Source organism: Salmo salar, chromosome 29, assembly GCF_965601325.2.
Source record: "Salmo salar chromosome 29, fSalSal1, whole genome shotgun sequence".
Lineage (NCBI taxonomy): Eukaryota > Metazoa > Chordata > Actinopteri > Salmoniformes > Salmonidae > Salmo > Salmo salar.
In genome coordinates this window covers 27,398,661-27,426,633 of record NC_138319.1, presented here as the reverse complement: position 1 = coordinate 27,426,633, position 27,973 = coordinate 27,398,661, and the positions used below count along the sequence as shown (strand labels likewise).

The 27,973-nt window shown below is 44.6% G+C and overlaps 1 protein-coding gene across 3 annotated transcripts; it reads left to right on the top strand.

Moving 5' to 3' along the window:
* Positions 1-589: 589 nt before the first annotated feature.
* On the top strand, positions 590-27,838 carry LOC106590445 (actin-binding protein WASF3). 3 transcript variants are annotated; one of them, XM_082970763.1, is made up of 10 exons: positions 590-694; positions 9,605-9,760; positions 16,800-16,934; positions 17,329-17,482; positions 17,653-17,770; positions 17,842-18,023; positions 18,367-18,606; positions 20,453-20,748; positions 24,944-25,091; positions 25,259-27,838. In XM_082970763.1, coding segments are annotated over exons 2-10 (1,407 nt in total). In that variant the 5' UTR covers positions 590-694; positions 9,605-9,627; the 3' UTR covers positions 25,260-27,838. The 3 variants fall into 3 exon arrangements, with proteins under 3 accessions (XP_082826889.1, XP_014036973.3, XP_014036974.3); XM_014181498.3 differs by having other exon boundaries at positions 591-694; positions 24,944-27,838; XM_014181499.3 differs by having other exon boundaries at positions 616-700; positions 24,944-27,838.
* The last annotated feature ends 135 nt before the right edge of the window (positions 27,839-27,973 follow it).

The window sequence follows — 27,973 nt, the reverse complement described above, 5'->3', positions numbered from 1 at the left end:
ATTTTTTTTTATCTCTAAGATCTGTCATTTCTCTTTCTCTGCCCTCTGTCTCTCCCTCTATATATCTCTTCTGGTCTTTCTCTCTCTCACACACTTACACAGAAGATGAGGTTGCCCTCTCCCAAAATATAGTCTGCCCCCATTGCCCAGTTCAAAGCTTGTGCATCCCTAAAACAAGCAGTCATCCCAGTCGTTACTAAAGCTGCTAGAATGGAATCAGTCCAACTCTATCATTAAACCCACCACTGCCACGTGTCAATTGCTCCCAAAAAACCCTCTCAAAAGATGCCCCAGTTATAGGACCCTTTTAAACTGTAGGCCAAATCCTCCATCCCCCAAAATGTGTTTCTTTTAAGCCTTTAACGTTAACACGGCATGGGGACTGGATTGCATAAAATGGTAAACCCGCTGTAGCCTCCCCTACACACCCTGAGACCCCGCCCTATCCATGCCCGACAGGGAACCTCGATGTCACTCATGCCTTTCAAGGGTTGCGATTTGACAATGGGAACACCCACTACTTATTAAATATTTGTTGCTGGATGCTGATTGGCGGAGGCTGACGGAGTATCCCGCCCCCCGTGTTGGATTGTTTAGAGTGGCCAGACCACCAGGGACACAGATGGCAGCGCGAACAAGAGGAGTATCTAACGGGACATGCTGCCAGATTAATCTATTACATTTCTGACTGCTGGTGAGGGTATTTACTATGCTTTTATAACTCATAAGAATCGGAATATTACTTGCCAAACTGTTTATATTTCCCCCTAATTGAATGTTTTTTTATATGTATATATATGTGTGGAATTGCGTTAATCCAAATGGTCGAACCACTGACTGGACATAGCGACCGGCCACCACTAGTGGACACTCAATAGATTATAATGATGAAGCACAAGGGCTTTACGAGTTCTGTGTCCAAGGCCCGATTCTTTAAATACAATTCTAGCCCATTTCTGCACACTCCATTTGGCCGCTGCCTTGCTCAGAACCGGTTGGTTATTGTTTACTGGAACGGACAAAATGCATTTGATGTAGAAAGTGTTAGAACTAAGTTGGGTTATAATATTGTTGCTATCGATGCAGGCTGGGAAATAGAATCGTTAAACAGATGTAGGTCAACCAACCCATCAGTAAGGGGAAGAGACACCGAGGAACTTTGATTGATCGCGCTTGCCATCAGTGTTGTGTCTGCGTGTGTAGAATAGGCTGTGTGTGTTGTGTTTGTGCACTGCCTGCAGCCCGCGCACAGGCGGCTGGTTTTGTTGCTCACCCACTCTACTGAAAGCAAGATGGATTAACTACAATTGTTCTATTAATATGTGCAATGGGCTACATTATTCTGTGAATGTAGGGCAGTGACATGTCAATTATTATAACGGTCACAGGCTATAATTAATATAGCCTGTATATTTATTATTATGACTGTCTATCAGGGCGAATAGGCATGCTGTAGAGATCATCCATGATCTAGCAATGTCAGAGTTGGAGTTTTAGCGTAATTTGTAGGGCAATGTGTAACCTGACGTAATTGATCTTGCAATATTGATGACCCCACCACGAGCTCTCGCGCCAAAGGCTGTACTTGACTCATAAATTGATAATGTTTCCCTGCTCAGGAATTTCGGCATCCATAGTAAAAGCTGTGTGTGGGCGTAGAGGGTCTTTAGGGAGACACATGAACTACATCCTGGTGGCAGCAGTCAGGATGCCTCTAGTGAAGTTCAAAGGCCCTCTGCTCTCTGAGCTCTCGAGATGGCGAATGTGCTGCTCGTCTGAGAGGCTATAGTGGTTTTGTGTGCATGACAGAGAAAATGACTAACTCTGTCATTAAAGTTATCAGTTTGTCAGAGTAGCCTACATGCCTGGCGGAGCTATTCCCGTGTGTTTGTATTAGGGCATTACTCTTTCTTTTACTACGTGCAGTTTCTCACTCTCTCCCCACCTCTCTCTCTCTCTCTCCCCAACTCGCGAGTGTTTTACATCCCTCTTGCTCTCTCTCTCTCCCCACCTCTCTCTCTCTCCCCAACTCGCTAGTGTTTTACATCTCTCTTGCTCTCTCTCTCTCCCCACCTCTCTCTTTCTCAAATGTTCTTACATATCAGTGGAGGCTCCTCAGAGGAGGAAGGGGAGGACCATCCTCCTCAGTGAATTTCATCAAAATAGTGTAACATTAAAAAAGCTATTTTTAGATAAAACTATACTAAATATATTCACATGTAACCAAATAATTTATTAAAACACACTATTTTGCAAAGAAGGTCTACAGTAGCATCAACAGCGCCACGGTGTAGCCGGAGGATAGCTAGCTTCCGTCCTCCTCTGGGTACATTGACTAAAATACAAAACCTAGGAGGCTCATAGTTCTCACCCCCTTACATAGACTTAAACAGTAATTATGACCATTTCTGGAGGATGTCCGGTTATCGAGATTTACCGCCCAAAACCAATCACTTTTCCCCGGGATATATAACTGTGAGGAAACGGTCAATTATAATAAATGATTAATGTAAATAGTGACGTGACATGGAACTGTTAAATTATTATATGCAAGTCCAAATATGTATTCTTTACGGCCTTCACTCTGTTCTCTGCATGATCAGTCATCAACGCTCATGGTTGGGACAGACAGACCATCTCAGTATGGAGCGCAGTTCACAATGCATGTAGCCCTATCATCTCATCATAGTAACTTTTTTTCTTGTGACATGTAGGCCTACATTTGCTGCAGCATGGTCTATGCTACAGTAATATAAAGACTGAATGTGCGTCTAATTTACACATCTCCACCTGGCTTTCGGGGGCCACCTTGTTTTTTAAATTATTGCAGCTGCAGAGTTTTGAAACAGCCTATCGTTGCTTTAAATCAGAGCATTCACAAGCAGTCTTCCTCTCTCGCTCTCTCTCTCATCAATTCCATTTAAATCAGAGCATTCACAAGCAGTCTTCCTCGCTCTCTCTCATCAATTCCATTCAAATTGCATCCAAAAAGATAATCCTGTTCAAGATTGATATACAGATGTGCTCAAATTTGTTGTTACCCTTACAGCTCATTAAAATAGTGCTTCATTCCTCCTGAAAAGGGATGCAATTAAAAGCTATTTTATCATGTATACTTGCATGCCTTTGGTATGTCATAGAATAAAGCAAAGAAGCTGTGGAAAGAGATTAATTATTGCTTCTTCTACAAAGAGATTCTGAAATGGCCTGGACACATTTGTTGGTACCCCTTAGAAAAGATAATAAATAATTGGATTATAGAGATATTTCAAATTAATTAGTATCACACATGTCCCCAATCTTGTAATCAATCATTCAGCCTATTTAAATGGAGAAAAATAGTCACAGTGCTGTTTGGTATCATTGTGTACACCACACTGAACATGGACCAGAGAAAGCAAAGGAGAGATTTGTCTGAAGAGATAATAGACAAGCATGGTAAAGGTAAAGGCTACAAGACCATCTCCAAGCAGCTTGATGTTTCTGTGACAACAGTTGCAAACATTATTAAGAAGTTTAAGGTCCATGGAACTGTAGCCAACCTCCCTGGGCGCGGCCGCAAGAGGAACATGGACCCCAGATTGAACAGAAGGATAGTGTGAATGGCAGAAAAAGAACCAAGGATAACTGCCAAAGAGATACAAGCTGAACTCCAAACTGAAGGTACGTCAGTTTCTGATCGCACCATCCATCGCTTTTTGAGCGACAGTGGGCTTGATGGAAGAAGACCCCAGGAGGACTCCACTTTTGAAAGAAAAACAAAGACAGACTGGAATTTGCTAAAATGCATATTGACAAGCCACAATCCTTCTGGGAGAATGTCCTTTGGACAGGTGAGTCCAAACTGGAGCTTTTTGGCAAGTCACATCAGCTTCATGTTCACAGATGAAAAAATGAAGCTCACAAAGAAAACAACATACCTACAGTGAAACATGGAGGAGGCTCAGTTATGTTTTGGGGCTGCTTTGCTGCGCCTGGCACAGGGTGCCTTGAACCTGTGCAGGGCACAATGAAATCTCAAGACTATCAAGGCATTATGGAACAAAACATACTGCCCAGTGTCAGAAAGCTCTGTCTCAGTCACAGGTCATGGGTCCTCCAACAGGATAATGACCCAAAACACACAGCTAAAAGCACCCAAAAATGGAAAACAACAAAACATTGGACTTTTCTGAAGTGGCCTTCTATGAGGCCTGATCTCAATCCTGTCTAACATCTATGGAAAGAGCTGAAACTTACAGTCTGGAGAAGGCATCCATCAAACCTGAGACAGCTGGAGCAGTTTGCTCAGGAAGAGTGGGCCAAACTACCTGTTAACAGGTGCAGAAGGTACCCTGAGACAGATGGAGCAGTTTGCTCAGGAAGAGTGGGCCAAACTACCTGTTAACAGGTGCAGAAGGTACCCTGAGACAGCTGGAGCAGTTTGCTCAGGAAGAGTGGGCCAAACTACCTGTTAACAGGTGCAGAAGGTACCCTGAGACAGATGGAGCAGTTTGCTCAGGAAGAGTGGGCCAAACTACCTGTTAACAGGTGCAGAAGGTACCCTGAGACAGATGGAGCAGTTTGCTCAGGAAGAGTGGGCCAAACTACCTGTTAACAGGTGCAGAAGTCTCATTAAGATCTACAGAAAACATTTGATTGCAGTGATTCCCTCTAAAGGTTGTGCAACAAAATATTAGGTTAAGGGTCCCATCATTTTTGTCCATGCCATTTTCTTATACCAATAGACAAAATCGAAGAGGGACGCAAGCTCTTGTTTTCTGAATGTTAAATACAGCAGCCAATACAACTCACGGGTAGTTTGAAAGAAGAGCGAACGTGGTAGGTTAGCAGTTATTTATTCAGTCCCATAACCATTCAATCTTGGTGAAGAGAAGTGAAAGCCATCTGCATCTAATTCTAGTCCTATATTATTCAGCATGTCATTAGAATGATGGCGATGAGGACAACAGAACTCATTTAATTACCTGTTGAAAGTGAGGAAAGAATGAAGCAACAATGGAGAGAGAAAGAGGAGGTAGGCTAATAACATTAAGGGAAATGTTATGGAAGGTATATATGCGTCAGCCTACTAAATATACAAATAGTCCCTATTATATTTCAAAATTAAAATCTAATTCTCTAGCCTGTGCTTGTAACTTTGTAGGCTGCATGTGCTGCACCAGAATTGCATGTTCTCTTCTGCTTTATCATGGTTTGAATGATGTGCATAATATAATATAGTTTAATACAATACAGTAAAGAAATACAGTTCACACTCAAAAAGATTAGCTAGTTTCAATTATTTACCCATGAGAGCACATGGCTAGCTACGTCTATGGGCTCTTATGGTTTTCTGTCCTGCGTAATGTGCAGTAGCCTATATATTGGATAACGGCACAATCATTTGGGCTTTTTTTGGCTTGTGATCATAAAGTGTCTTTAATGTAGGGCTCATAAAATGTATTTAATGTATGGCTCAGGAAGCATGAGGCTTGAATTTTCGATCAAAGCTCTAATCAAATCCTGACACGCTATTTATATGCTTTATCAATCAGAGTTGTCGACAAATTTGATTTGAGACCTATACCCACCTATACTTCAACTTGATAGAAACTAAAATAACTTGAGACTTGCCTTGGAGCCTCAAGACTCGGGACTCGACTTTGTCTTGAGACTGATGACTTGAAATGATCTAACATGTTTTGTCACTCATTTTGTGGCATATGTTCTATGTGGATTAGGCCTACTCTACACGCAGCCTGAGACAGTAGCCACAGCATCGCCCTTGCAATAGAAAAAAACCCGCAACAGATTGGCTAGGGAAACGCACACTCTGAACTCTGATTGGACCAGTAAACTGTCAATCAACGCAGGTCGGGTGAGCTAGCCAACAGATTGCTGATTTGCTGTACAGCTATAGGATCGGGTGCAGCGAAAACTGAAATTGTAGGAAGAGAGGATTGCCATAATAAAAAATATTTTTGGGGGTGATCAATAATATTAACTATTTACTTTGCAAGCTCACCAGCAATGGGGCAACAATTACTAGCATAGGCCTACTGGTATTTTGATATGTAACAATTGCTTTAAATTAATAATTTACTTATGAAGCTTGCATTTGGAACTTGTACTTAAAATGAATTATTACTGTGTTCGAAGACCAAACTCCCGCCAGTGTAGAACTTTTTTTTCTCTTGTTGAAATGTTTTCTGTTGCTTTCACACGTTTAAATGCATAAGCCCTATGTGGTAAATCTAAATTCCACCTAATACTACAATAATTGCTAGTGTGTCATCATTCCATCCCCTTACCGTTTATTGCAACACGTAGACATTTCTGTTTCACGTTTGATAGTCCAACGATACATTTTCATTTAGCCAACCATTTGTTATCCTGCTCTGAGTGGGCACGATGTTTATAGTGCACATGAATGTTCCCAAGACTCATGAGGGGTAAGTTCTGTTTATTTAACTGTTTATTTAATTCAATGTGTGGTTTCCTTTGTTCATATTTTCCGGGTTATGTCAGAGTTTTGTGTGTCTCTGTCCTATGTGTGTAATAGGAGCGAGCGCATGCCTCAGTGCGCATAGGAATAGGCTACATGGCCTGCGCTCAACGCTTTGGAGTCAGAATGTTGAGTAAGACAAAATCATTGTTCCACGTATGCATGGTATTAAAGTATCATTAATAATCATTAAGTCTGATTAAGAGTTATGTACTAATGTAACAATGGATGTGGAAATGGCCTTTTACATTGTAGAACCAGTTACTAATGCGTTAGTTCCATTAACTATGTTGACTTAAACATTAGATGATATGGTGACAATGGTGTAGTCTGTGTGTAACGGTTAGCGGTTATGATATGAAGGTTTGGCTTGGAAAGTTTTTTTCGCCTGGTCACAGACAGCTGATGTGTTATGCACTGGATTCCACAAGCAAAGGGAAAAGGTGAGCGAGGAGGAGAGCGCATAGATGCGAGAAGGAATTACGAGCAAAGTGATCATGCTGTTTGAATGTGGCAGCTATGAAAGTGAACTGTGTTTAGCGTGTGATCTGCCGATTCTGTTGAAAAACGTTTCTTAAACGGAAGCAAACGGAACGAAATAGGGATTAACATACCTGAATTTGTGAAATAGAAACAGCCGTTGGACTAGTGACTCCACCCTAGATCAGCTAGATGCAGGCAAGAGTGTACAAGGCGGTATTGAATGTGTCACTGTTTCTCACCTTGATTACAAAAAATGTACTTGACCTGTCCACATACATTGTAAACTTTCATTCATAGGCTAGGTTGTAGCAAACTCATGATGGGTACAGGGAAATTAGAGTATCATGTAGTAGCCTAAACCTATCGATGTTACATTGAACTGGGTGAATGGAATATGAATGACAGTCATCCAATATGCTGTAATAGAAATAAGGCCATGCTCATAAAGAAATGTATCGTCCTCCCTAATCTTAAACGGCACCGACCATCACTGGTGTATATAATATTAATTTTATTATTATTATTGTTTCATTCACACCTGCACTGTTGGAGCTCGGCGCTTAAGAATTTTACTGCACACTGCAACTACATTTGCAAACCTGAATGTGACTAACTATAAGAAATCGTAATCTAAACTCTCTCTCTCTCTTTCTCCCCTCTCTTCCTTTCTGAGTGGAGTGCCCTCTTTTCAGGGTGTATTGAAGGAGGTCTGGGGAGGAGGAGGAGGGGAGCGGAGGGGGAGGCATGCATGGGAGCACTCTGCTGTTGCCGTGTGAACGGAGCTCTATTGTCCTAGGAACCTTTCAGAGTGGCTTCCCTGAGGCCCCTGCACACCCCCTTCCTCACTAACTCACTCTCCATACACACACACACACACACACACACACACACACACACACACACACACACACACACACACACACACACACACACACACACACACACTACTCTTTCACACCATATACACATTATTTACCCCCTCACACACATACCATATACACACATTATTTACTCCCTCACACACACACACACACACACACACACGTTCCCTTCCTCTCTCCCCCTTCCTTTCCTTTGCTTCCCCACCGCAACCTCTTAATTATCTCCCCATTGTCACACCAGACAAGAACCGATCAAACTCATGGCATATGTTAACTATACTCAGAACAAGCAGAGCAGACCAACACATTTCACAGACTAGCGTTTTTCTATAGTAATGTTTGCCTGGTTCCATACCCAAACCATGGCTCTATCTCTTTAACAGCAGACCTAATTAGCTGTTTTCAGTGAGTTTTGTGGCAGCAGACGATGATGGAGTAATTTCTCCTTTGTTGTCCCTTATTGGTTTATGGCTGTAAGCAGGGCTTGGCAGGGGGTATTGGACCGAGGCCAGCTGAGGACTCTGCCGTAGCCTTGTGGGGAGGTTGCTACTTGGTGGTCAGAAATGACTATTTTCTCTGTCAACACCATCAAAGGGGCTAGCCTAGCAGTTAAGATTGTTGGGCCAGTAACCGAAAGGTCGCTGGTTCAAATCCCTGAGCCAGCAAGTTGGAAAAATCTGCCGTTCTGCCCTTAAGCAAGGCAGTTAACCCCCAACAACAATTGCTCCCGGGCACCGATGACCTGGACATTGATTAAGGCAGCCAACCGCACCTCTCTGATTCAGAGGGGTTGGGTTAAATGCGGAAGACACATTTTGGTGGAATGCATTCAGTTGTGCAACTGACTAGATATCCCCCTTTCCCTTCACAAAACCCCCTATTCATCAATGACACACATAGCCTAGCATGCTAGATCTGAAATGAAGAGCATGGCTAAGGAGTCAGCTTTGCTGTTGGGTGTCTGGCCCCCCGCAGTTCCTCAAGCTGTAGCTGTATTGTTCTTCTGCTGCTCCTCTGGGAGGACAGGAAGCTGAAGCCGGGCGGAAGTCGCAAAAACAGGAAGCAGGGAGAGGCCCAGATAAGATGGCCGCTCCGATGCTTTCTGAGATCCCTTTTTCATCTGCTGTAGAAGCTGCCCTTAGACTCAGATCTAGGATCAGCGTAGCCTCCTCAGATCCTGATTTAAACCATTCTAGGGAAGATGTTAACCTCACCTTAGATTAGTGTCAAGGAAGGGCAACTTAATCCTTAGTGTCTAGTGAATGTGTCCAATTGCATTGGAGAGTGTGTGTGTTGGTCTGAACTATCAAGGGAATGGGTCTCAGCGTGCACGCCACGGGAGAGTGAGTGTGTATGTTTGGACTGTTGACCATACATCTGGGGCAGTGGTAAGGCTGGAAAGCATTATCAGGACTGTATCTTATTTTCCTAATACCTTTATCTGTCTGCCGTTGGCCTGCTACTGTTTACTACTACAGTCTGGACGGGTCCCAGTTGTATGCCTAGTCTCTTTAACCCTGTCTCGAAGAATAGGATTGTGTGTTTGTTAGTGTGTGGTAATTCGTCTGGCCAAGTGACTGTGTGTGTGTGTGTGTGTGTGTGTGTGTGTGTGTGTGTGTGTGTTTATACTACTTACCATACTTATACTTGCAATAGTTATAACTTAAAACAAAAATTGTCTGTAAGTACGTCCTTTGTGTAAGTACAGTGTGTCATATATCATATGTATTGTGTGTCCTGTGCTTCTCTCTAGGTGTGACAGTGTGAGGCGGCACCATGCCTCTGGTGAAGAGGAACATCGATCCGCGCCACCTGTGCCGGGGGGCGTTGCCAGAGGGCGTAGGCAGTGAACTGGAGTGTGTGATGAACAACACTCTTTCCTCCATCATCCGCCAGCTCAGCAGCCTGAGTAACACACACACACACACACACACACACACACACACACACACACACACACACACACACACTCTCTCAGAGCACTAACCACACACTACAAACAACTTCATATGCTTTATACCAGTGTGTCAACAGTAACATATGTCATTATCATTGCCCTCTTCCACACCTATGAATAACATGCTTATGCTGATCATGTTGTATTGATCCTCACTATATGAGACATGTTACAATTGCCAAGTGAGTTAACGCTATTGGTGCAATGGGTAGGGTGTTTGCCTTTCACCCCAGTGACCCAGGTTCGCTTCCCTGCCCCGCCGTTCACTACAGTATTATACTATTACACACTCGCATTAAAATACTCTCTCATCACTATCTTCTAGTTCTTGCTGCAGTGCACACTGCACCGTCCTGTTTGACATTGATAAGAAGATGATCTAGTGATTGATTTGTTAGGATCAGACCTAGAGTTCGCTAGGTCAAGACTCTGTCATCATAGACCCACAGGAGGAGGTAATCCTGTTTAGATATTTCCGCGAGAATACATTCAGAATATGTGTGTGTGTTTGGGTGTACTGAATACCCTGGCTGTTCCCATGACACAACCCATATCGTGTCCTGTGGAATATATTGACATATTCTTTCCTCCCTTATACCCAGTATCCAACCACCACTGCTCCCCCTCTCTCTTTCTCTCGACCCTCACTTTCTTGCTTTCTATGTCTTCCTCATACTCTGTTTTCTTCCCTCCCCCAACTTTGTCCCTCTCTCTGTCTCGCTCTTTCTTTCTTTTTCTCTCTCTCTCTTTCTCTCTCTGTCTTTCTCTCTCTTTTTTCCTTTCTTTCTTTCTCTCTTCTCTCTTTCTCTCCCTCTTTCTTTCTTTCTTTCTTTCTTTCTTTCTTTCTTTCTTTCTTTCTTTCTTTCTTTCTTTCTTTCTTTCTTTCTTTCTTTCTTTCTTTCTTTCTTTCTTTCTTTCTTTCTTTCTTTCTTTCTTTCTTCCTTCCTTCTCTCTCTCTCTCTCTCTTTCTCTCTCTCTTCTTTCTCTCTTTCTCTCTCGCTCTTTCTCTCTCTCTCTCTGTCATTGTGAGAGTTATTGTGGTGGGAGTGGGCCTTTCAGCAGCTGCTGTGTGGGATAAATATAAATGACTGGGTACAAAGGAAGGCCTGAGCTAGGGACCAGTGTGTGTGTGTGTATCCGTGTGTGTGTATCCGTGTGTGTGTGTGGAGGTGGACTGAATGTCAGAACCATGAAGAGAGGTCAGAGTTGATCGAACTCAGCATGCTAGATCTCTCTTCCTTCCTTCCTCTAGATAGAGGTCATCCTGTCAGTATGGTGACAGAAATAGTCTAGATGTTTCTCCAGAGGTCATCCTGTCAGTATGGTGACAGAAATAGTCTAGATGTTTCTCCAGAGGTCATCCTGTCAGTATGGTGACAGAAATAGTCTAGATGTTTCTCCAGAGGTCATCCTGTCAGTATGGTGACAGAAATAGTCTAGATGTTTCTCCAGAGGTCATCCTGTCAGTATGGTGACAGAAATAGTCTAGATGTTTCTCCAGAGGTCATCCTGTCAGTATGGTGACAGAAATAGTCTAGATGTTTCTCCAGAGGTCATCCTGTCAGTATGGTGACAGAAATAGTCTAGATGTTTCTCCAGAGGTCATCCTGTCAGTATGGTGACAGAAATAGTCTAGATGTTTCTCCAGAGGTCATCCTGTCAGTATGGTGACAGAAATAGTCTAGATGTTTCTCCAGAGGTCATCCTGTCAGTATGGTGACAGAAATAGTCTAGATGTTTCTCCAGAGGTCATCCTGTCAGTATGGTGACAGAAATAGTCTAGATGTTTCTCCAGAGGTCATCCTGTCAGTATGGTGACAGAAATAGTCTATATTGTGCGTGTGCATTCATGCATTCATGTTTGCGTCTGACACACAAAAGTTCAGCGTTGTTAAAACGTATTGACGCTGACCTAAACAGACTTGTCTCTAGCAAAGATTGATTGCTGTGGATTTTTCCCCTAGGACCTTCCATGGCAGTGATGCCCTGGTCTATTTGTTAGTTACATTTGTTACCAGAAGAATGGCAGAAAGAGAATTGATAGTACCAATCTTCAAGTCCATCTCAGTTGGTTTCCCCTACCTGTCTGACGCAAAACACCAGTATCAATGTCAACAGTGAAGAGGCAACTCCAGGATGCTGGCCTTCTAGGCAGAGTTGCAAAGAAAAAGCGATCGCAGACTGGCCAATAAAAGAAAAGATTAAGATGGGCAAAAGAACACAGACACTGGACAGAGGAACTCTGCCTAGAAGGCCAGCATCCCGGAGTCGCCTCTTCACTGTTGACGTTGAGACTGGTGTTTTGCAGGTACTATTTAATGACGCTGCCAATTGAGGACGTGTGAGTCGTCTGTTTCTCAAACTAGACACTCTAATGTACTTGTCCTCTTGCTCAGTTGTGCACCGAGGCCTCCCACTCCTCTTTCTATTCTGGTTAGAGCCAGTTTGCGCTGTTCTGTGAAGGGAGTAGTACACAGCATTGTACGAGATCTTCAGTTTCTTGGCAATTTCTCGCATGGAATAGCCTTCATTTCTGAGAACAAGAATAGACTGACGAATTTCAGAAGAAAGGTCTTTGTTTCTGGCCATTTTGAGCCTGTAATCGAACCCACAAATGCTGATGCTCCAGATACTCAACTAGTCTAAAGAAGGCCAGTTTTATTGCTTCTTTAATCATGACAAAAGTTTTCAGCTGTGCTAACATAATAGCAAAATAGTTTTCTAATGATCAATTAGCCTTTTAAAATGGTAAACTTGGATTAGCTAACACAACGTGCCATTGGAACACAGGAGTGATGGTTGCTGATAATGGGCCTCTGTACGCCTATATAGATATTCCATAAAAAATATGCCGTTTTCAGCTACAGTAGTCATTTACAACATTAACAATGTCTACATTGTATTTCTGACAATTTTATGTTATTTTAATGTACAAAAAAATGTTTATTTCAAAAACAAGGAAATGTCTAAGTGACCCCAAACTTTTAAATGGTGGTATATAAACGTCCTCTCACTGTCAACTGCATTTATTTTCAGCAAACTTAACATGTGTAAATATTTGTAGGAACATAACAAGATTCAACAACTGAGACATAAACTGAACAAGTTCCACAGACATGTGACTAACAGACATGGGCTAATGTGTCCCTGAACAAAGGGAGGGGTCAAAATCAAAAGTAACAGTCAGTATTTGGTGTGGCCACCAGCTGCATTAGGTACTGCAGTGCAGCTCCAGTTCTTGCTGTGAGATGTTACCCCACACTTCCACCAAGGAACCTGCAAGTTCCGGGACATTTCTGGGGGGAATGGCCCTAGCCCTCACCCTCTGATCCAACAGGTCCCAGACGTGCTCAATGGGATTGAGATCTGGGCTCTTTGCTGGCCATGGCAGAACACGTGACATTCCTGTCTTGCAGGAAATCACGCACAGAAAGAGCAGTATGGCTGCTGGCATTGTCATGCTGGAGGGTCATGTCAGGATGAGCCTGCAGAAAGGGTACCACATGAGGGAGGAGGATGTCTCCCCTGTAACGCACAGCATTGAGATTGCCTGCAATGGCAACAAGCTCAGTCCGATGATGCTGTGACACACCGCCCCAGACCATGACGGACCTTCCACCTCCAAATCGATCCCGCTCCAGAGTACAGGCCTCGGTGTAACGCTCATTCCTTCGACGATAAACGCGAATCCGGCCATCACCCCTGGTGAGACAAAACTGTGACTTGTCAGTGAAGAGCACTTTTTGACAGTCCTGTCTAGTCCAGCGACGGTGGGTTTGTGCCCATAGGTGACGTTGTTGCCGGTGATGTCTGGTGAGGACATGCCTTAGAACAGGCCTACAAGCCCTCAGTCCAGCCTCTCTCAGCCTATTGCGGACAGTCTGAGCACTGATGGAGGGATTGTGCATTCCTGGTGTAACTCGGTCAGTTGTTGTTGCCATCCTGTACCTGTCCCGCAGGTGTGATGTTTGGATATACCGATCCTGTGCAGGTGTTGTTACACGTGGTCTGCCACAGCGATGATGATCAGCTGTCCGTCCTGTCTCCCTGTAGCTCTGTCTTAGGCGTCTCACAGTACGGACATTGCAATTTATTGCCCTGGCCACATCTGCATTCTGCCTCCTTGCAGCATGCCTAAGGCACGTTCACGCAGATGAGCAGGGACCCTGGGCATCTTTCTTTTGGTGTTTTTCAGAGTTAGTAGAAAGGCCTCTTTAGGGTCCTAAGTTTTCATAACTGTGACCTTAATTGCCTACCGTCTGTAAGCTGTTAGTGTCTTAACGACTGTTCCACAGGTGCATGTTAATTATTTGTTTATGGTTCATTGAACAAGCATGGGAAAGAGTATTTAAACCCTTTTCAATGAAGATCTGTGAAGTTATTTGGGTTTTTACAAATTATCATTGAAAGACAGGGTCCTGAAAAAGGGGCGTTTCTTTTTTTGCTGAGTTTATATATGTATGTATGTACAGTTTTTAACAATTCCTGACATTTAATCCTAGTAAGAATGCCCTGTCTTAGGTCAGTTAGGATCACCACTTTTTATTTTAAGAATGTGAAATGTCAGAATAATAGTAGAGAGAATGATTTATTTCAGCTTTTATTTCTTTCATCACATTCCCAGTGGGTCAGAAGTTTACATGCACTCAATTAGTATTTGGTAGCATTGCCTTTAAATTGTTTAACTTGGGTCAAACGTTTTGGGTAGCCTTCCACAAGCTTCCCACAATAAGTTGGGTGAATTTTGGCCCATTCCTCCTGACAGAGCTGGTGTAACTGAATCAGGTTTGTAAGCTTCCTTGCTCGCACATGCTTTTTCAGTTCTGCCCACACATTTTCTATAGGATTGAGGTCAGGGCTTTGTGATGGCCACTCCAATACCTTGACTTTGTTGTCCTTAAGCCACTTTGCCACAACTTTGGAAGTATGCTTGGGGTCATTGTCCATTTGGAAGACCCATTTGCGACCAAGTTTTAACTTCCTGACTGATGTCTTGAGATGTTGCTTCAATATATCTACATCATTTTCCTACCTCATGATTCCATCTATTTTGTGAAGTGCACCAGGCCCTCCTGCAGCAAAGCACCACCACAACATGATGCTTCCACCTCCGTGCTTCACGGTTGGGATGGTGTTCTTCGGCTTGCAAGCATCCCCCTTTTTCCTCCAAACATAACGATGGTCATTATGGCCAAACATTTCTATTGCAAACCATAGTCTGGCTTTTTTATGGTGGTTTTAGAGCAGTGGGTTCTTCCTTGCTGAGAGGCCTTTCAGGTTATGTCAATATAGGACTCGTTTTACTGTGGATATGGATACTTATGTACCTGTTTCCTTCAGCATCTTCACAAGGTCCTTTGCTGTTGTTTTGGGATTGATTTGCACTTTTCGCACCAAAGTACTTTCATCTCTAGGAGACAGAACGCGTCTCCTTCCTGAGCGGTATGACGGCTGCGTGGTTCCATGGTGTTTATACTTGCGTACTATTGTTTGCACAGATGAATGTGGTACCTTCAGGCATTTGGACATTTCTCCCAAAGATGAACCAGACTTGTGATGGTCTACAAGATTTTTTCTGAGGGCTGGGCTGATTTCTTTTGATTTTCCCATGGTGTCAAGCAAATACACACTGAGTTGAAAGGTAGGCCTTGAAATACATCCACAGGTACACCTCCAATTGACTCAAATGATGTCAATTGGCCTATCAGAAGCTTCTAAAGCCATGACATAATTTTCTGGAATTTTCCAAGCTGTTTAAAGGCACAGTCAACTTAGTGTATGTAAACTTCTGTCCCACTGGAATTGTGATACAGTGAATTATAAGTGAAATAATCTGTCTGTAAACAATTGTTGGAAAAATGCAAAAAGTAGATGTCCTAACCGACTTGCCAAAACTATAGTTTGTTAACAAGAAATGTGTGGAGTGGTTGAAAAACAAGTTTTAATGACTCCAACCTAAGTGTATGTACACTTCCCACTTCAACTGTGTGTATAACAGTTTAGCTTCCGTCCCTCTCCTCGTCCCTAACTGGGCTTGAACCAGGGACCCTCTGCACACATAAACAACTGCCTCTCACGAAGCATCGTTACCCATCGCTCCACATAAGCCACGGCCCTTGCAGAGCAAGGGGAACAAGTACTTCAAGGTCTCAGAGCGAGTGACTTCACCAATTGAAACGCTATTAGTGCACTAACTAGCTAGTCATTTCACATCGGTTACACACATATATATATATATGTATGTGTGTGTGTGTGTGTGTATATATGTGTGTGTGTGTGTATATATATATATATATATATATATATATATATATATATATATATATATATATATATATATATATATATATATATATATATACACACACACATACACACATACACACATATATATATATATATATATATATATATATATATATATATATATATATATATGTATATGTATTTACTTATACACTACCAGTCAAAAGTTTGGATAAACCTATTCATTCAGGGTTTATTCTTTATTTTTACTATTTTCTACATTGTAGAATAATAGTGAAGACATCAAAACTATGAAATAACACATGGAATCATGTAGGAACCAAAAAAGTGTTAAATAAATTCTTCAAATTCTTCAAATAACCACCCTTTGCCTTGATAACAGCTTTGCACACTCTTAGCAGTCTCTCAACCAGATTCATGACGTAGTCACCTGGAATGCAACATGTGTGCCTTAAGTTAATTTGTGGTACACAGTACCAGTCCAATGTTTGGACACATCTACTCATTCCAGGGTTTTTCTTTATTTTTCTATTTTCTACATTGGGATCATAGCTTTCACCTGGATTCACCTTGTCAGTCTGTCACTCAGTTTATATACTGTCATTATAAAGAGAACAGTTGTCTATAGTTTTCTCAATGTGCAGTGCATGCATAGTATGCATAATTTAGTGCACCAGGATGTCATGCTAACCACATGATCCATCTGTCTACCCTTGTACTGCAGGTAAACATGCGGAGGACATCTTCGGAGAGCTGTTCAACGAGGCCAACACGTTCTACCTGAGAGCCAACTCCCTGCAGGACCGCATCGACCGCCTGGCCGTCAAGGTCACCCAGCTGGACTCCACCGTGGAGGAAGGTGAGACAGGGGTTAGAGGTCACAGGAAATAGGAAGTGACATCGTTACTCATTGACGTAGCGATGTGAGGTCCTTACAGCAGTTACAACAGGTGTAAAAGTGATGAAACTGAGGATATATAAATACTTCTCTCACACCCTGTCTATCCCCCTCTCCCTAACCCTCTCCCTCACACCCTGTCTATCCCCCTCTCCCTAACCCTCTCCCTCACACCCTGTCTATCCCCCTCTCCCTAACCCTCTCCCTCACACCCTGTCTATCCCCCTCTCCCTAACCCTCTCTCTCGTTCTCTTTCTGTGTCCTCTCTCTCTCTCACGCTCTCTCTCTCACACGCTCTCTCTCTCTCTCTCTCTCTCTCTCACTTTTTGTTTGTCCTCTCTTTCTCTGTCCTCAGTCTCTCTGCCGGACATCAACATGAAGAAGGCGTTTAAGAGCAGTACCGCCCAGGACCAGCAGGTGGTGTCCACGAGGAGCGTTCCCATCCCTGTCAAGGAGATGTACAACCTGAGTAACAAGCCTCCACCTCTCAACATCCTCTCCAAATATAGGTGTGTTCTCTCCCCCTCCCTTTCTATGATCTGTCTAATGTCTCCTACCCAGAGCAGTCTTAACCCAGAGTCAAATACCTCACCTGATCTTGTTTTGTAGTCTCATAATGGAATGGTGTGGACTTCATTTCCCACAAACCCTGACCTGCGTTTGCCCTTTGACCCTGTAGGGATGACCACAAGGAGGGGCTGAAGTTCTACACTGACCCCTCCTACTTCTTCGACCTGTGGAGAGAGAAGATGCTGCGGGACACGGAGGACAAGAGGAAGGAGAAGAGGAAGAACAAAGTAAGCAAAATAATCTCTCCCTTCTTCTCTTTCTTGTCCTCCTCCGTCTCCACTAATGTGTCTCCTCGCAGGAACAGAAGCGTTGTGTGGACGGGACGTTGCAGAGGGAGGTGAAGAAGGTGCGTAAGGCTCGGAACCGTCGCCAGGAGTGGAATATGTTGGCCCTGGATAAGGAGCTGAGGCCAGACCACCACCACACACACTCGCTCCACCGGGGGGCCACCTGCGATGGATCACTGTCCCCTGAGATGAGGCCAGTCCAAATACACACACAGTTACATACTGATGACGTCAATGAAAAGTTGACATAAAACAAGGATTCATTTATAAGATAACATATCAAAAGTAAAAAAGTATGGAATAATTACTGTTCTTTGTAATACATTTCTGTATAGATGATTATTACTCGCATGGAAATAAGGGGTTTCCCCCAGTGGAAATAAGGGGTTTCCCCCAGTGGAAATAAGGGGTTTCCCCCAGTACTATGATAATTTAGTCTCAGTCAGCTGTTCAAGGAGACGTGACAGTCCTCTTACTCCCCCTGCTGGCCATTCTGTAAAATGTTGTCTCCATCTCCCTCCCTTTCTCTCTCTTAGGGGTCTTGGGCCTGACCACCAACGCCACTACCCTCACTCAACCAATCATGCTGGTCACGCCCACACGTACTCCGGCCCGCCTCCCAGTCTCCTGGCTGCTCAGCTGGCTGCTCAGGGAAACGCCACTCTGGACCATGCCTACAGGGGATACAACCTGGGTCGCCCCCACAATGCTCCACCCCCTCTCCCTCCCACTGAGAACATGAATGGATCCATGTCTCTACGACCTGTGGACTACAGGTCAGCGAGTGCACATAAATAAACACACTGGCAGACAGATTGATGCATAAATGCACTCAAATATACATTAACATTCATTGACATGTGCACAGGGACACCAAACAAACCCACGTACGCTCTATTGTTGTGGCTCTGGCCCGGCTCCAGGGTTTGTTGTGTTTAATGTGCTATTGGTTTGGGTTAGATCTGATGATGAACAACAGCTTTATTCTCTCTGGAGCTTAGCGGTTGGCTCTGTAATGTACTGTCATCCTATGCAAGCCAAGTACTGCACTGGTGCACTCAAAACCCACCTCTGCTTTGGTCTTGACATGACTCGTCTGTGACCTGTCGAACTCTGGTAATAATTCCATCCTGTTGTTCTTTCTTCTTGAACTGTTGGTAGGATTATCACGGTTATATGTGAGATGTTGGTATGGTAGGATTATCACGGTTATATGTGAGATGTTGGTATGGTAGGATTATCACGGTTATATGTGAGATGTTGGTATGGTAGGATTATCACGGTTATATGTGAGATGTTGGTATGGTAGGATTATCACGGTTATATGTGAGATGTTGGTATGGTAGGATTATCACGGTTATATGTGAGATGTTGGTATGGTAGGATTATCACGGTTATATGTGAGATGTTGGTATGGTAGGATTATCACGGTTATATGTGAGATGTTGGTATGGTAGGATTATCACGGTTATATGTGAGATGTTGGTATGGTAGGATTATCACGGTTATATGTGAGATGTTGGTATGGTAGGATTATCACGGTTATATGTGAGATGTTGGTATGGTAGGATTATCACGGTTATATGTGAGATGTTGGTATGGTAGGATTATCACGGTTATATGTGAGATGTTGGTATGGTAGGATTATCACGGTTATATGTGAGATGTTGGTATGGTAGGATTATCACGGTTATATGTGAGATGTTGGTATGGTAGGATTATCACGGTTATATGTGAGATGTTGGTATGGTAGGATTATCACGGTTATATGTGAGATGTTGGTATGGTAGGATTATCACGGTTATATGTGAGATGTTGGTATGGTAGGATTATCACGGTTATATGTGAGATGTTGGTATGGTAGGATTATCACGGTTATATGTGAGATGTTGGTATGGTAGGATTATCACGGTTATATGTGAGATGTTGGTATGGTAGGATTATCACGGTTATATGTGAGATGTTGGTATGGTAGGATTATCACGGTTATATGTGAGATGTTGGTATGGTAGGATTATCACGGTTATATGTGAGATGTTGGTATGGTAGGATTATCACGGTTATATGTGAGATGTTGGTATGGTAGGATTATCACGGTTATATGTGAGATGTTGGTATGGTAGGATTATCACGGTTATATGTGAGATGTTGGTATGGTAGGATTATCACGGTTATATGTGAGATGTTGGTATGGTAGGATTATCACGGTTATATGTGAGATGTTGGTATGGTAGGATTATCACGGTTATATGTGAGATGTTGGTATGGTAGGATTATCACGGTTATATGTGAGATGTTGGTATGGTAGGATTATCACGGTTATATGTGAGATGTTGGTATGGTAGGATTATCACGGTTATATGTGAGATGTTGGTATGGTAGGATTATCACGGTTATATGTGAGATGTTGGTATGGTAGGATTATCACGGTTATATGTGAGATGTTGGTATGGTAGGATTATCACGGTTATATGTGAGATGTTGGTATGGTAGGATTATCATGGTTATATGTGAGATGTTTTTGTGGAGAGGCCGATTAACATACCCTACTTTTTATTTGTGAAATGGTTATGATGAGTAATATAATGCCTCATGTTCTCCATCTGTCCCTCTCTCTCTCAGCATGGAGGGGTATGGAAACAGCCCTCCTCCTGCCCCTCTCATGCCATCTGCACAATCTGCCTTTGCCACGCCCCCCGGAGGCCCACTTCCTCTCCCAGGTCTAATGGGAACAGCTGGTGTCTATGCCCTGCCCCCACCGCCAATCGCTGGGTCGCTGGTGTCTCCAACTCCCCCAATGCCTCCGCCCCCTCCTCCAGGCTCCTCCTACTCGACCACTCCCAAGATGTCCTCCGTGCCCCACAATGCCCAGCCTGTTAATGATGCTCGTAGTGATCTGCTGGCTGCCATACGCATGGGTAAGACTGTCCATCTGGATCTAACCCACCTGTCTCTGTGGCAGAGCTATTCTCTCTCTCTCTGTGTGTGTGTGTGTGTGTGTGTGTGTGTGTGTGTGTGTGTGTGTGTGTGTGTGTGTGTGTGGGAGTTTGTTTTGGATTACCTGGTTCCCCGGGGGGGGTGGAGATTTCTCTTTAGGACCAATGGAATGATCTAAAATGAGAAAGTTGCGCCAACCTTGGGCCACGGGCCATGCAAACCGAACTTTCCTTTTGTCTGTTTGACTGGCTGACTGCCTAACCCGTCTCTCTCTCCCTGACTGTAGGTATCTAGTTGAAGTGTGTCTGTATCTAACTGTCTCTCTCCCTGGCTGTAGGTATCTAACGGTCTCTCCCTGGCTGTAGGTATCTAACTGTCTCTCCCTGACTGTAGGTATCTAGTTGAAGTGTGTCTGTATCTAACGGTCTCTCCCTGGCTGTAGGTATCTAACGGTCTCTCCCTGGCTGTAGGTATCTAACTGTCTCTCCCTGACTGTAGGTATCTAGTTGAAGTGTGTCTGTATCTAACGGTCTCTCCCTGGCTGTAGGTATCTAACGGTCTCTCCCTGACTGTAGGTATCTAACTGTCTCTCCCTGACTGTAGGTATCTAGTTGAAGTGTGTCTGTATCTAACGGTCTCTCCCTGGCTGTAGGTATCTAGTTGAAGTGTGTCTGTATCTAACGGTCTCTCCCTGACTGTAGGTATCTAGTTGAAGTGTGTCTGTATCTAACGGTCTCTCCCTGGCTGTAGGTATCTAACGGTCTCTCCCTGGCTGTAGGTATCTAACTGTCTCTCCCTGACTGTAGGTATCTAGTTGAAGTGTGTCTGTATCTAACGGTCTCTCCCTGGCTGTAGGTATCTAGTTGAAGTGTGTCTGTATCTAACTGTCTCTCCCTGACTGTAGGTATCTAACGGTCTCTCCCTGACTGTAGGTATCTAGTTGAAGTGTGTCTGTATCTAACGGTCTCTCCCTGACTGTAGGTATCTAGTTGAAGTGTGTCTGTATCTAACGGTCTCTCCCTGGCTGTAGGTATCTAGTTGAAGTGTGTCTGTATCTAACTGTCTCTCCCTGGCTGTAGGTATCTAACGGTCTCTCCCTGGCTGTAGGTATTTAACGGTCTCTCCCTGACTGTAGGTATCTAGTTGAAGTGTGTCTGTATCTAACGGTCTCTCCCTGACTGTAGGTATCTAGTTGAAGTGTGTCTGTATCTAACTGTCTCTCCCTGACTGTAGGTATCTAACGGTCTCTCCCTGACTGTAGGTATCTAGTTGAAGTGTGTCTGTATCTAACGGTCTCTCCCTGGCTGTAGGTATCTAACGGTCTCTCCCTGGCTGTAGGTATCTAACGGTCTCTCCCTGACTGTAGGTATCTAGTTGAAGTGTGTCTGTATCTAACTGTCTCTCCCTGACTGTAGGTATCTAACGGTCTCTCCCTGACTGTAGGTATTTAACGGTCTCTCCCTGACTGTAGGTATCTAGTTGAAGTGTGTCTGTATCTAACTGTCTCTCCCTGGCTGTAGGTATCTAACGGTCTCTCCCTGGCTGTAGGTATCTAGTTGAAGTGTGTCTGTATCTAACTGTCTCTCCCTGGCTGTAGGTATCTAACGGTCTCTCCCTGGCTGTAGGTATCTTACTGTCTCTCCCTGGCTGTAGGTATCTAGTTGAAGTGTGTCTGTATCTAACTGTCTCTCCCTGACTGTAGGTATCTAACGGTCTCTCCCTGACTGTAGGTATCTAGTTGAAGTGTGTCTGTATCTAACGGTCTCTCCCTGGCTGTAGGTATCTAACGGTCTCTCCCTGGCTGTAGGTATCTAACGGTCTCTCCCTGACTGTAGGTATCTAGTTGAAGTGTGTCTGTATCTAACTGTCTCTCCCTGACTGTAGGTATTTAACGGTCTCTCCCTGACTGTAGGTATCTAGTTGAAGTGTGTCTGTATCTAACTGTCTCTCCCTGGCTGTAGGTATCTAACGGTCTCTCCCTGGCTGTAGGTATCTAGTTGAAGTGTGTCTGTATCTAACTGTCTCTCCCTGGCTGTAGGTATCTAACGGTCTCTCCCTGGCTGTAGGTATCTTACTGTCTCTCCCTGGCTGTAGGTATCTAGTTGAAGTGTGTCTGTATCTAACGGTCTCTCCCTGGCTGTAGGTATCTAGTTGAAGTGTGTCTGTATCTAACTGTCTCTCCCTGACTGTAGGTATCTAGTTGAAGTGTGTCTGTATCTAACGGTCTCTCCCTGGCTGTAGGTATCTAACGGTCTCTCCATGGCTGTAGGTATCTAACGGTCTCTCCCTGGCTGTAGGTATCTAGTTGAAGTGTGTCTGTATCTAACGGTCTCTCCCTGGCTGTAGGTATCTTACTGTCTCTCCCTGGCTGTAGGTATCTAACGGTCTCTCCCTGGCTGTAGGTATCTAGTTGAAGTGTGTCTGTATCTAACGGTCTCTCCCTGGCTGTAGGTATCTAACTGTCTCTCCCTGGCTGTAGGTATCTTACTGTCTCTCCCTGGCTGTAGGTATCTAGTTGAAGTGTGTCTGTATCTAACGGTCTCTCCCTGACTGTAGGTATCTAGTTGAAGTGTGTCTGTATCTAACGGTCTCTCCCTGGCTGTAGGTATCTAGTTGAAGTGTGTCTGTATCTAACTGTCTCTCCCTGACTGTAGGTATCTAACGGTCTCTCCCTGACTGTAGGTATCTAACGGTCTCTCCCTGACTGTAGGTATCTAGTTGAAGTGTGTCTGTATCTAACTGTCTCTCCCTGGCTGTAGGTATCTAACGGTCTCTCCCTGGCTGTAGGTATCTAGTTGAAGTGTGTCTGTATCTAACGGTCTCTCCCTGGCTGTAGGTATCTAACGGTCTCTCCCTGGCTGTAGGTATCTAGTTGAAGTGTGTCTGTATCTAACGGTCTCTCCCTGGCTGTAGGTATCTAACGGTCTCTCCCTGGCTGTAGGTATCTAGTTGAAGTGTGTCTGTATCTAACGGTCTCTCCCTGGCTGTAGGTATCTAGTTGAAGTGTGTCTGTATCTAACGGTCTCTCCCTGGCTGTAGGTATCTAGTTGAAGTGTGTCTGTATCTAACTGTCTCTCCCTGGCTGTAGGTATCTAACGGTCTCTCCCTGGCTGTAGGTATCTTACTGTCTCTCCCTGACTGTAGGTATCTAGTTGAAGTGTGTCTGTATCTAACGGTCTCTCCCTGGCTGTAGGTATCTAACGGTCTCTCCCTGGCTATAGGTATCTAACGGTCTCTCCCTGGCTGTAGGTATCTAGTTGAAGTGTGTCTGTATCTAACGGTCTCTCCCTGGCTGTAGGTATCTAGTTGAAGTGTGTCTGTATCTAACTGTCTCTCCCTGGCTGTAGGTATCTAACGGTCTCTCCCTGACTGTAGGTATCTAGTTGAAGTGTGTCTGTATCTAACTGTCTCTCCCTGGCTGTAGGTATCTAACGGTCTCTCCCTGGCTGTAGGTATCTTACTGTCTCTCCCTGACTGTAGGTATCTAGTTGAAGTGTGTCTGTATCTAACGGTCTCTCCCTGGCTATAGGTATCTAACGGTCTCTCCCTGGCTGTAGGTATCTAACGGTCTCTCCCTGGCTGTAGGTATCTAACGGTCTCTCCCTGGCTGTAGGTATCTAACGGTCTCTCCCTGGCTGTAGGTATCTTACTGTCTCTCCCTGGCTGTAGGTATCTAGTTGAAGTGTGTCTGTATCTAACGTCTCTCCCTGGCTGTAGGTATCTAACGGTCTCTCCCTGGCTGTAGGTATCTAACGGTCTCTCCCTGGCTGTAGGTATCTTACTGTCTCTCCCTGGCTGTAGGTATCTAACGTCTCTCCCTGGCTGTAGGTATCTAACGGTCTCTCCCTGGCTATAGGTATCTTACTGTCTCTCCCTGGCTGTAGGTATCTAGTTGAAGTGTGTCTGTATCTAACGTCTCTCCCTGGCTGTAGGTATCTTACTGTCTCTCCCTGGCTGTAGGTATCTAACGGTCTCTCCCTGGCTGTAGGTATCTAACGGTCTCTCCCTGGCTGTAGGTATCTAACGGTCTCTCCCTGGCTGTAGGTATCTAACGGTCTCTCCCTGACTGTAGGTATCTAGTTGAAGTGTGTCTGTATCTAACGTCTCTCCCTGGCTGTAGGTATCTAACGGTCTCTCCCTGGCTATAGGTATCTAACGGTCTCTCCCTGGCTGTAGGTATCCACTTGAAGAAGGGACAGGAGCAGCAGGAGCAGCAGGCTAAGAGGGAGCCTGTAGGGAACGACGTGGCCACCATCCTCTCCAGACGCATCGCTGTCGAGTACTCCGACTCCGAAGATGACTCAGAGCTGGAAGAGAACGACTGGTCCGACTAACACACACACATCACTCACTCAAAAGCTGAAAAGCACATACATGTGCACGTTCACATCCGCACAAAAAATAAGCCACTAAATGGTTCACTGAGTGTATTAAACATGAATAACACATTCCTAATATCAAGTTGCACCCCCCTCCTCCTTTTGCCCTCAGAACAGCCTCAATTCGTAGGAGCATGGACTCTACAAGGTGTTGGATGTCCTTTGGGTGGTGGACCATTCTTGATACACATGATAAAACTGTTGAGTGTGAAAAACCCAGCAATGTTGCAGTTCTTGACACAAACCGGTGCGCCTGGCACCTACTACCATACTCGTTCAAAGGCACTTACATTTTTTGTCTTGCCCATACACCCTCTGATTGGCAGACATGCACAATCCATGTTTCAATTGTCTCAAGGCTTAAAAGTCCTCCTTTAACCTGGCTCCTCCCCTATACCCCTGATTGAAGGGGACTTAACAGGTGACATCAATAAGGGATTATAGCTTTCACCTGGATTCACCTGGTCAGTCTATGTCACAGAAAGAGCATGTTTTGTACATTTAGTGTATATACTGTCATTATAAAGAGAACAGTTGTCTATAGTTTCCTCAAACTGCAGTGCATGCATAGTAAGCAGAATTTAGTGCATGTTTTGTTTTGTACACAGTGTATATATACCAACAAAACATAAACAAAAACACACACATACAGGTGTATTTGTACATGATATAAGCTGGGTGACCCCTGGTCACATGTAGCACTGCTGGTAGATCAGACTCCTGCATCAGCCGCTGAAGGGTCCAGAACTGGAACTCTAGCGGTGTACTCAAGATGCATACTATCAGGTTCAGCTGCTATACTGACACTAATTGCAAATAAACATTCAATTCAATAGTATTACTGTTAACATTTTAAAACTCTCAAGCAATGCTCAGGGCATCTTGAATACATCCCAGGAGACCCCAGTGTGTCTCTGTAGAATATGTTATCCATAATAACACTAGTAAAGCCCTGTTTGTGGCACCCCAGGAGTGGCACTCATCTCATGTATAGTTACAGTCTTATTAAGGGCCTTACTTAGAGAACCTCCCCTTGGGAAGACAGTCTTTTTTCTAATGTTTTTACTGGAACACTTAATCTAGGACTGAGACCAATTTTTATGTGTAGATTATAGCAACAGGAAGATGAAGAGAAGTCAAAAGAAACAGTGTGGACTGCGCTGGTCAGGGTAGCGTTCAGAAGGAACCTTGTGGACTGCTCTGGTCAGGGTAGCGTTCAGAAGGAACCGTGTGGACTGCTCTGGTCAGGGTAGCGTTCAGAAGGAACCGTGTGGACTGCTCTGGTCAGGGTAGTGTTCAGAAGGAACCGTGTGGACTGCTCTGGTCAGGGTAGCGTTCAGAAGGAACCGTGTGGACTGCTCTGGTCAGGGTAGCGTTCAGAAGGAACCGTGTGGACTGCGCTGGTCAGGGTAGCGTTCAGAAGGAACCGTGTGGACTGCTCTGGTCAGGGTAGCGTTCAGAAGGAACCGTGTGGACTGCTCTGGTCAGGGTAGTGTTCAGAAGGAACTGTGTGGACTGCTCTGGTCAGGGTGGCGTTCAGAAGGAACCGTGTGGACTGCTCTGGTCAGGGTGGTGTTCAGAAGGAACCGTGTGGACTTTGCTGGTCAGGGTAGCGTTCAGAAGGAACCGTGTGGACTGCGCTGGTCAGGGTAGCGTTCAGAAGGAACTGTGTGGACTGCTCTGGTCAGGGTGGCGTTCAGAAGGAACCGTGTGGACTGCGCTGGTCAGGGTAGCGTTCAGAAGGAACTGTGTGGACTGCTCTGGTCAGGGTAGCGTTGAGAAGGAACCGTGTGGACTGCTCTGGTCAGGGTAGCGTTCAGAAGGAACCGTGTGGACTGCGCTGGTCAGGGTAGCGTTCAGAAGGAACCGTGTGGACTGCTCTGGTCAGGGTGGCGTTCAGAAGGAACCGTGTGGACTGTGCTGGTCAGGGTAGTGTTCAGAAGGAACCGTGTGGACTGCTCTGGTCAGGGTGGTGTTCAGAAGGAACCGTGTGGACTTTGCTGGTCAGGGTAGCGTTCAGAAGGAACCGTGTGGACTGCGCTGGTCAGGGTAGCGTTCAGAAGGAACTGTGTGGACTGCTCTGGTCAGGGTGGCGTTCAGAAGGAACCGTGTGGACTGCGCTGGTCAGGGTAGCGTTCAGAAGGAACTGTGTGGACTGTGCTGGTCAGGGTGACGTTCAGAAGGAACCGCGTGTGCACTGCGCTGGTCAGGGTTTTGTTGGAGCAAATGGGAGAAGACGTTTTGAAAGCGTTTTCCTACTGTGTTCCTTCTGAAGGCGACAGGTGTGTGTGAGGGAGTGGCCTGAGAGGGAGGCTGTATTCCATCATCACTAGAACACTACCCCATGTGCTACACTTAGGATGCACAGCCAGCATCGCTTCCTTCTAAGTGGTACTCTAGTATGGATATTGGAACGTAGAGTGAGTGAGTGAGTGAGTGTGAGAGTGAGTGAGTGAGCGAGTTTGTGTGGCGAGAGCATCTGATTGGAGATAGGGAAGGATAAAAGGAGGCTTAATGGATAACAGCTGAGTCTAATTGCTTAGTGATGTCTAGCAGAGATATGGAAGCTGAAGAATAGATTGAATTGGGTTTAGGGTTGTCATGGTTATTTTTAGTGTGAACTCTGTAAACTTTGAACTCTGTGACCCTGAGAATAAATAAAAATATGAGGAATAAAAATTGATATTCACAATGTCGTGTCTGCGTCTCTTTCCTGTTGCACTGTTGTCATGGAGACAACACGGTGCTGACACTGAGACAGCAGTTTCCATGGTAACAGTATTGCTACCCGGAATCCTTGGGATGTCCCTACCCTATTGAAGTTGAC

Bases quoted from the DNA above. Each gene is read 5' to 3' on its own strand.
- LOC106590445 (XM_014181498.3), top strand. From the start codon at position 9,628: ATGCCTCTGGTGAAGAGGAACATCGATCCGCGCCACCTGTGCCGGGGG. The intron at 16,935-17,328 runs GTGAGACAGGGG...CTCTGTCCTCAG, and splicing joins GGACTCCACCGTGGAGGAAG to TCTCTCTGCCGGACATCAAC. The intron at 17,771-17,841 runs GTAAGCAAAATA...GTCTCCTCGCAG, and splicing joins AGGAGAAGAGGAAGAACAAA to GAACAGAAGCGTTGTGTGGA.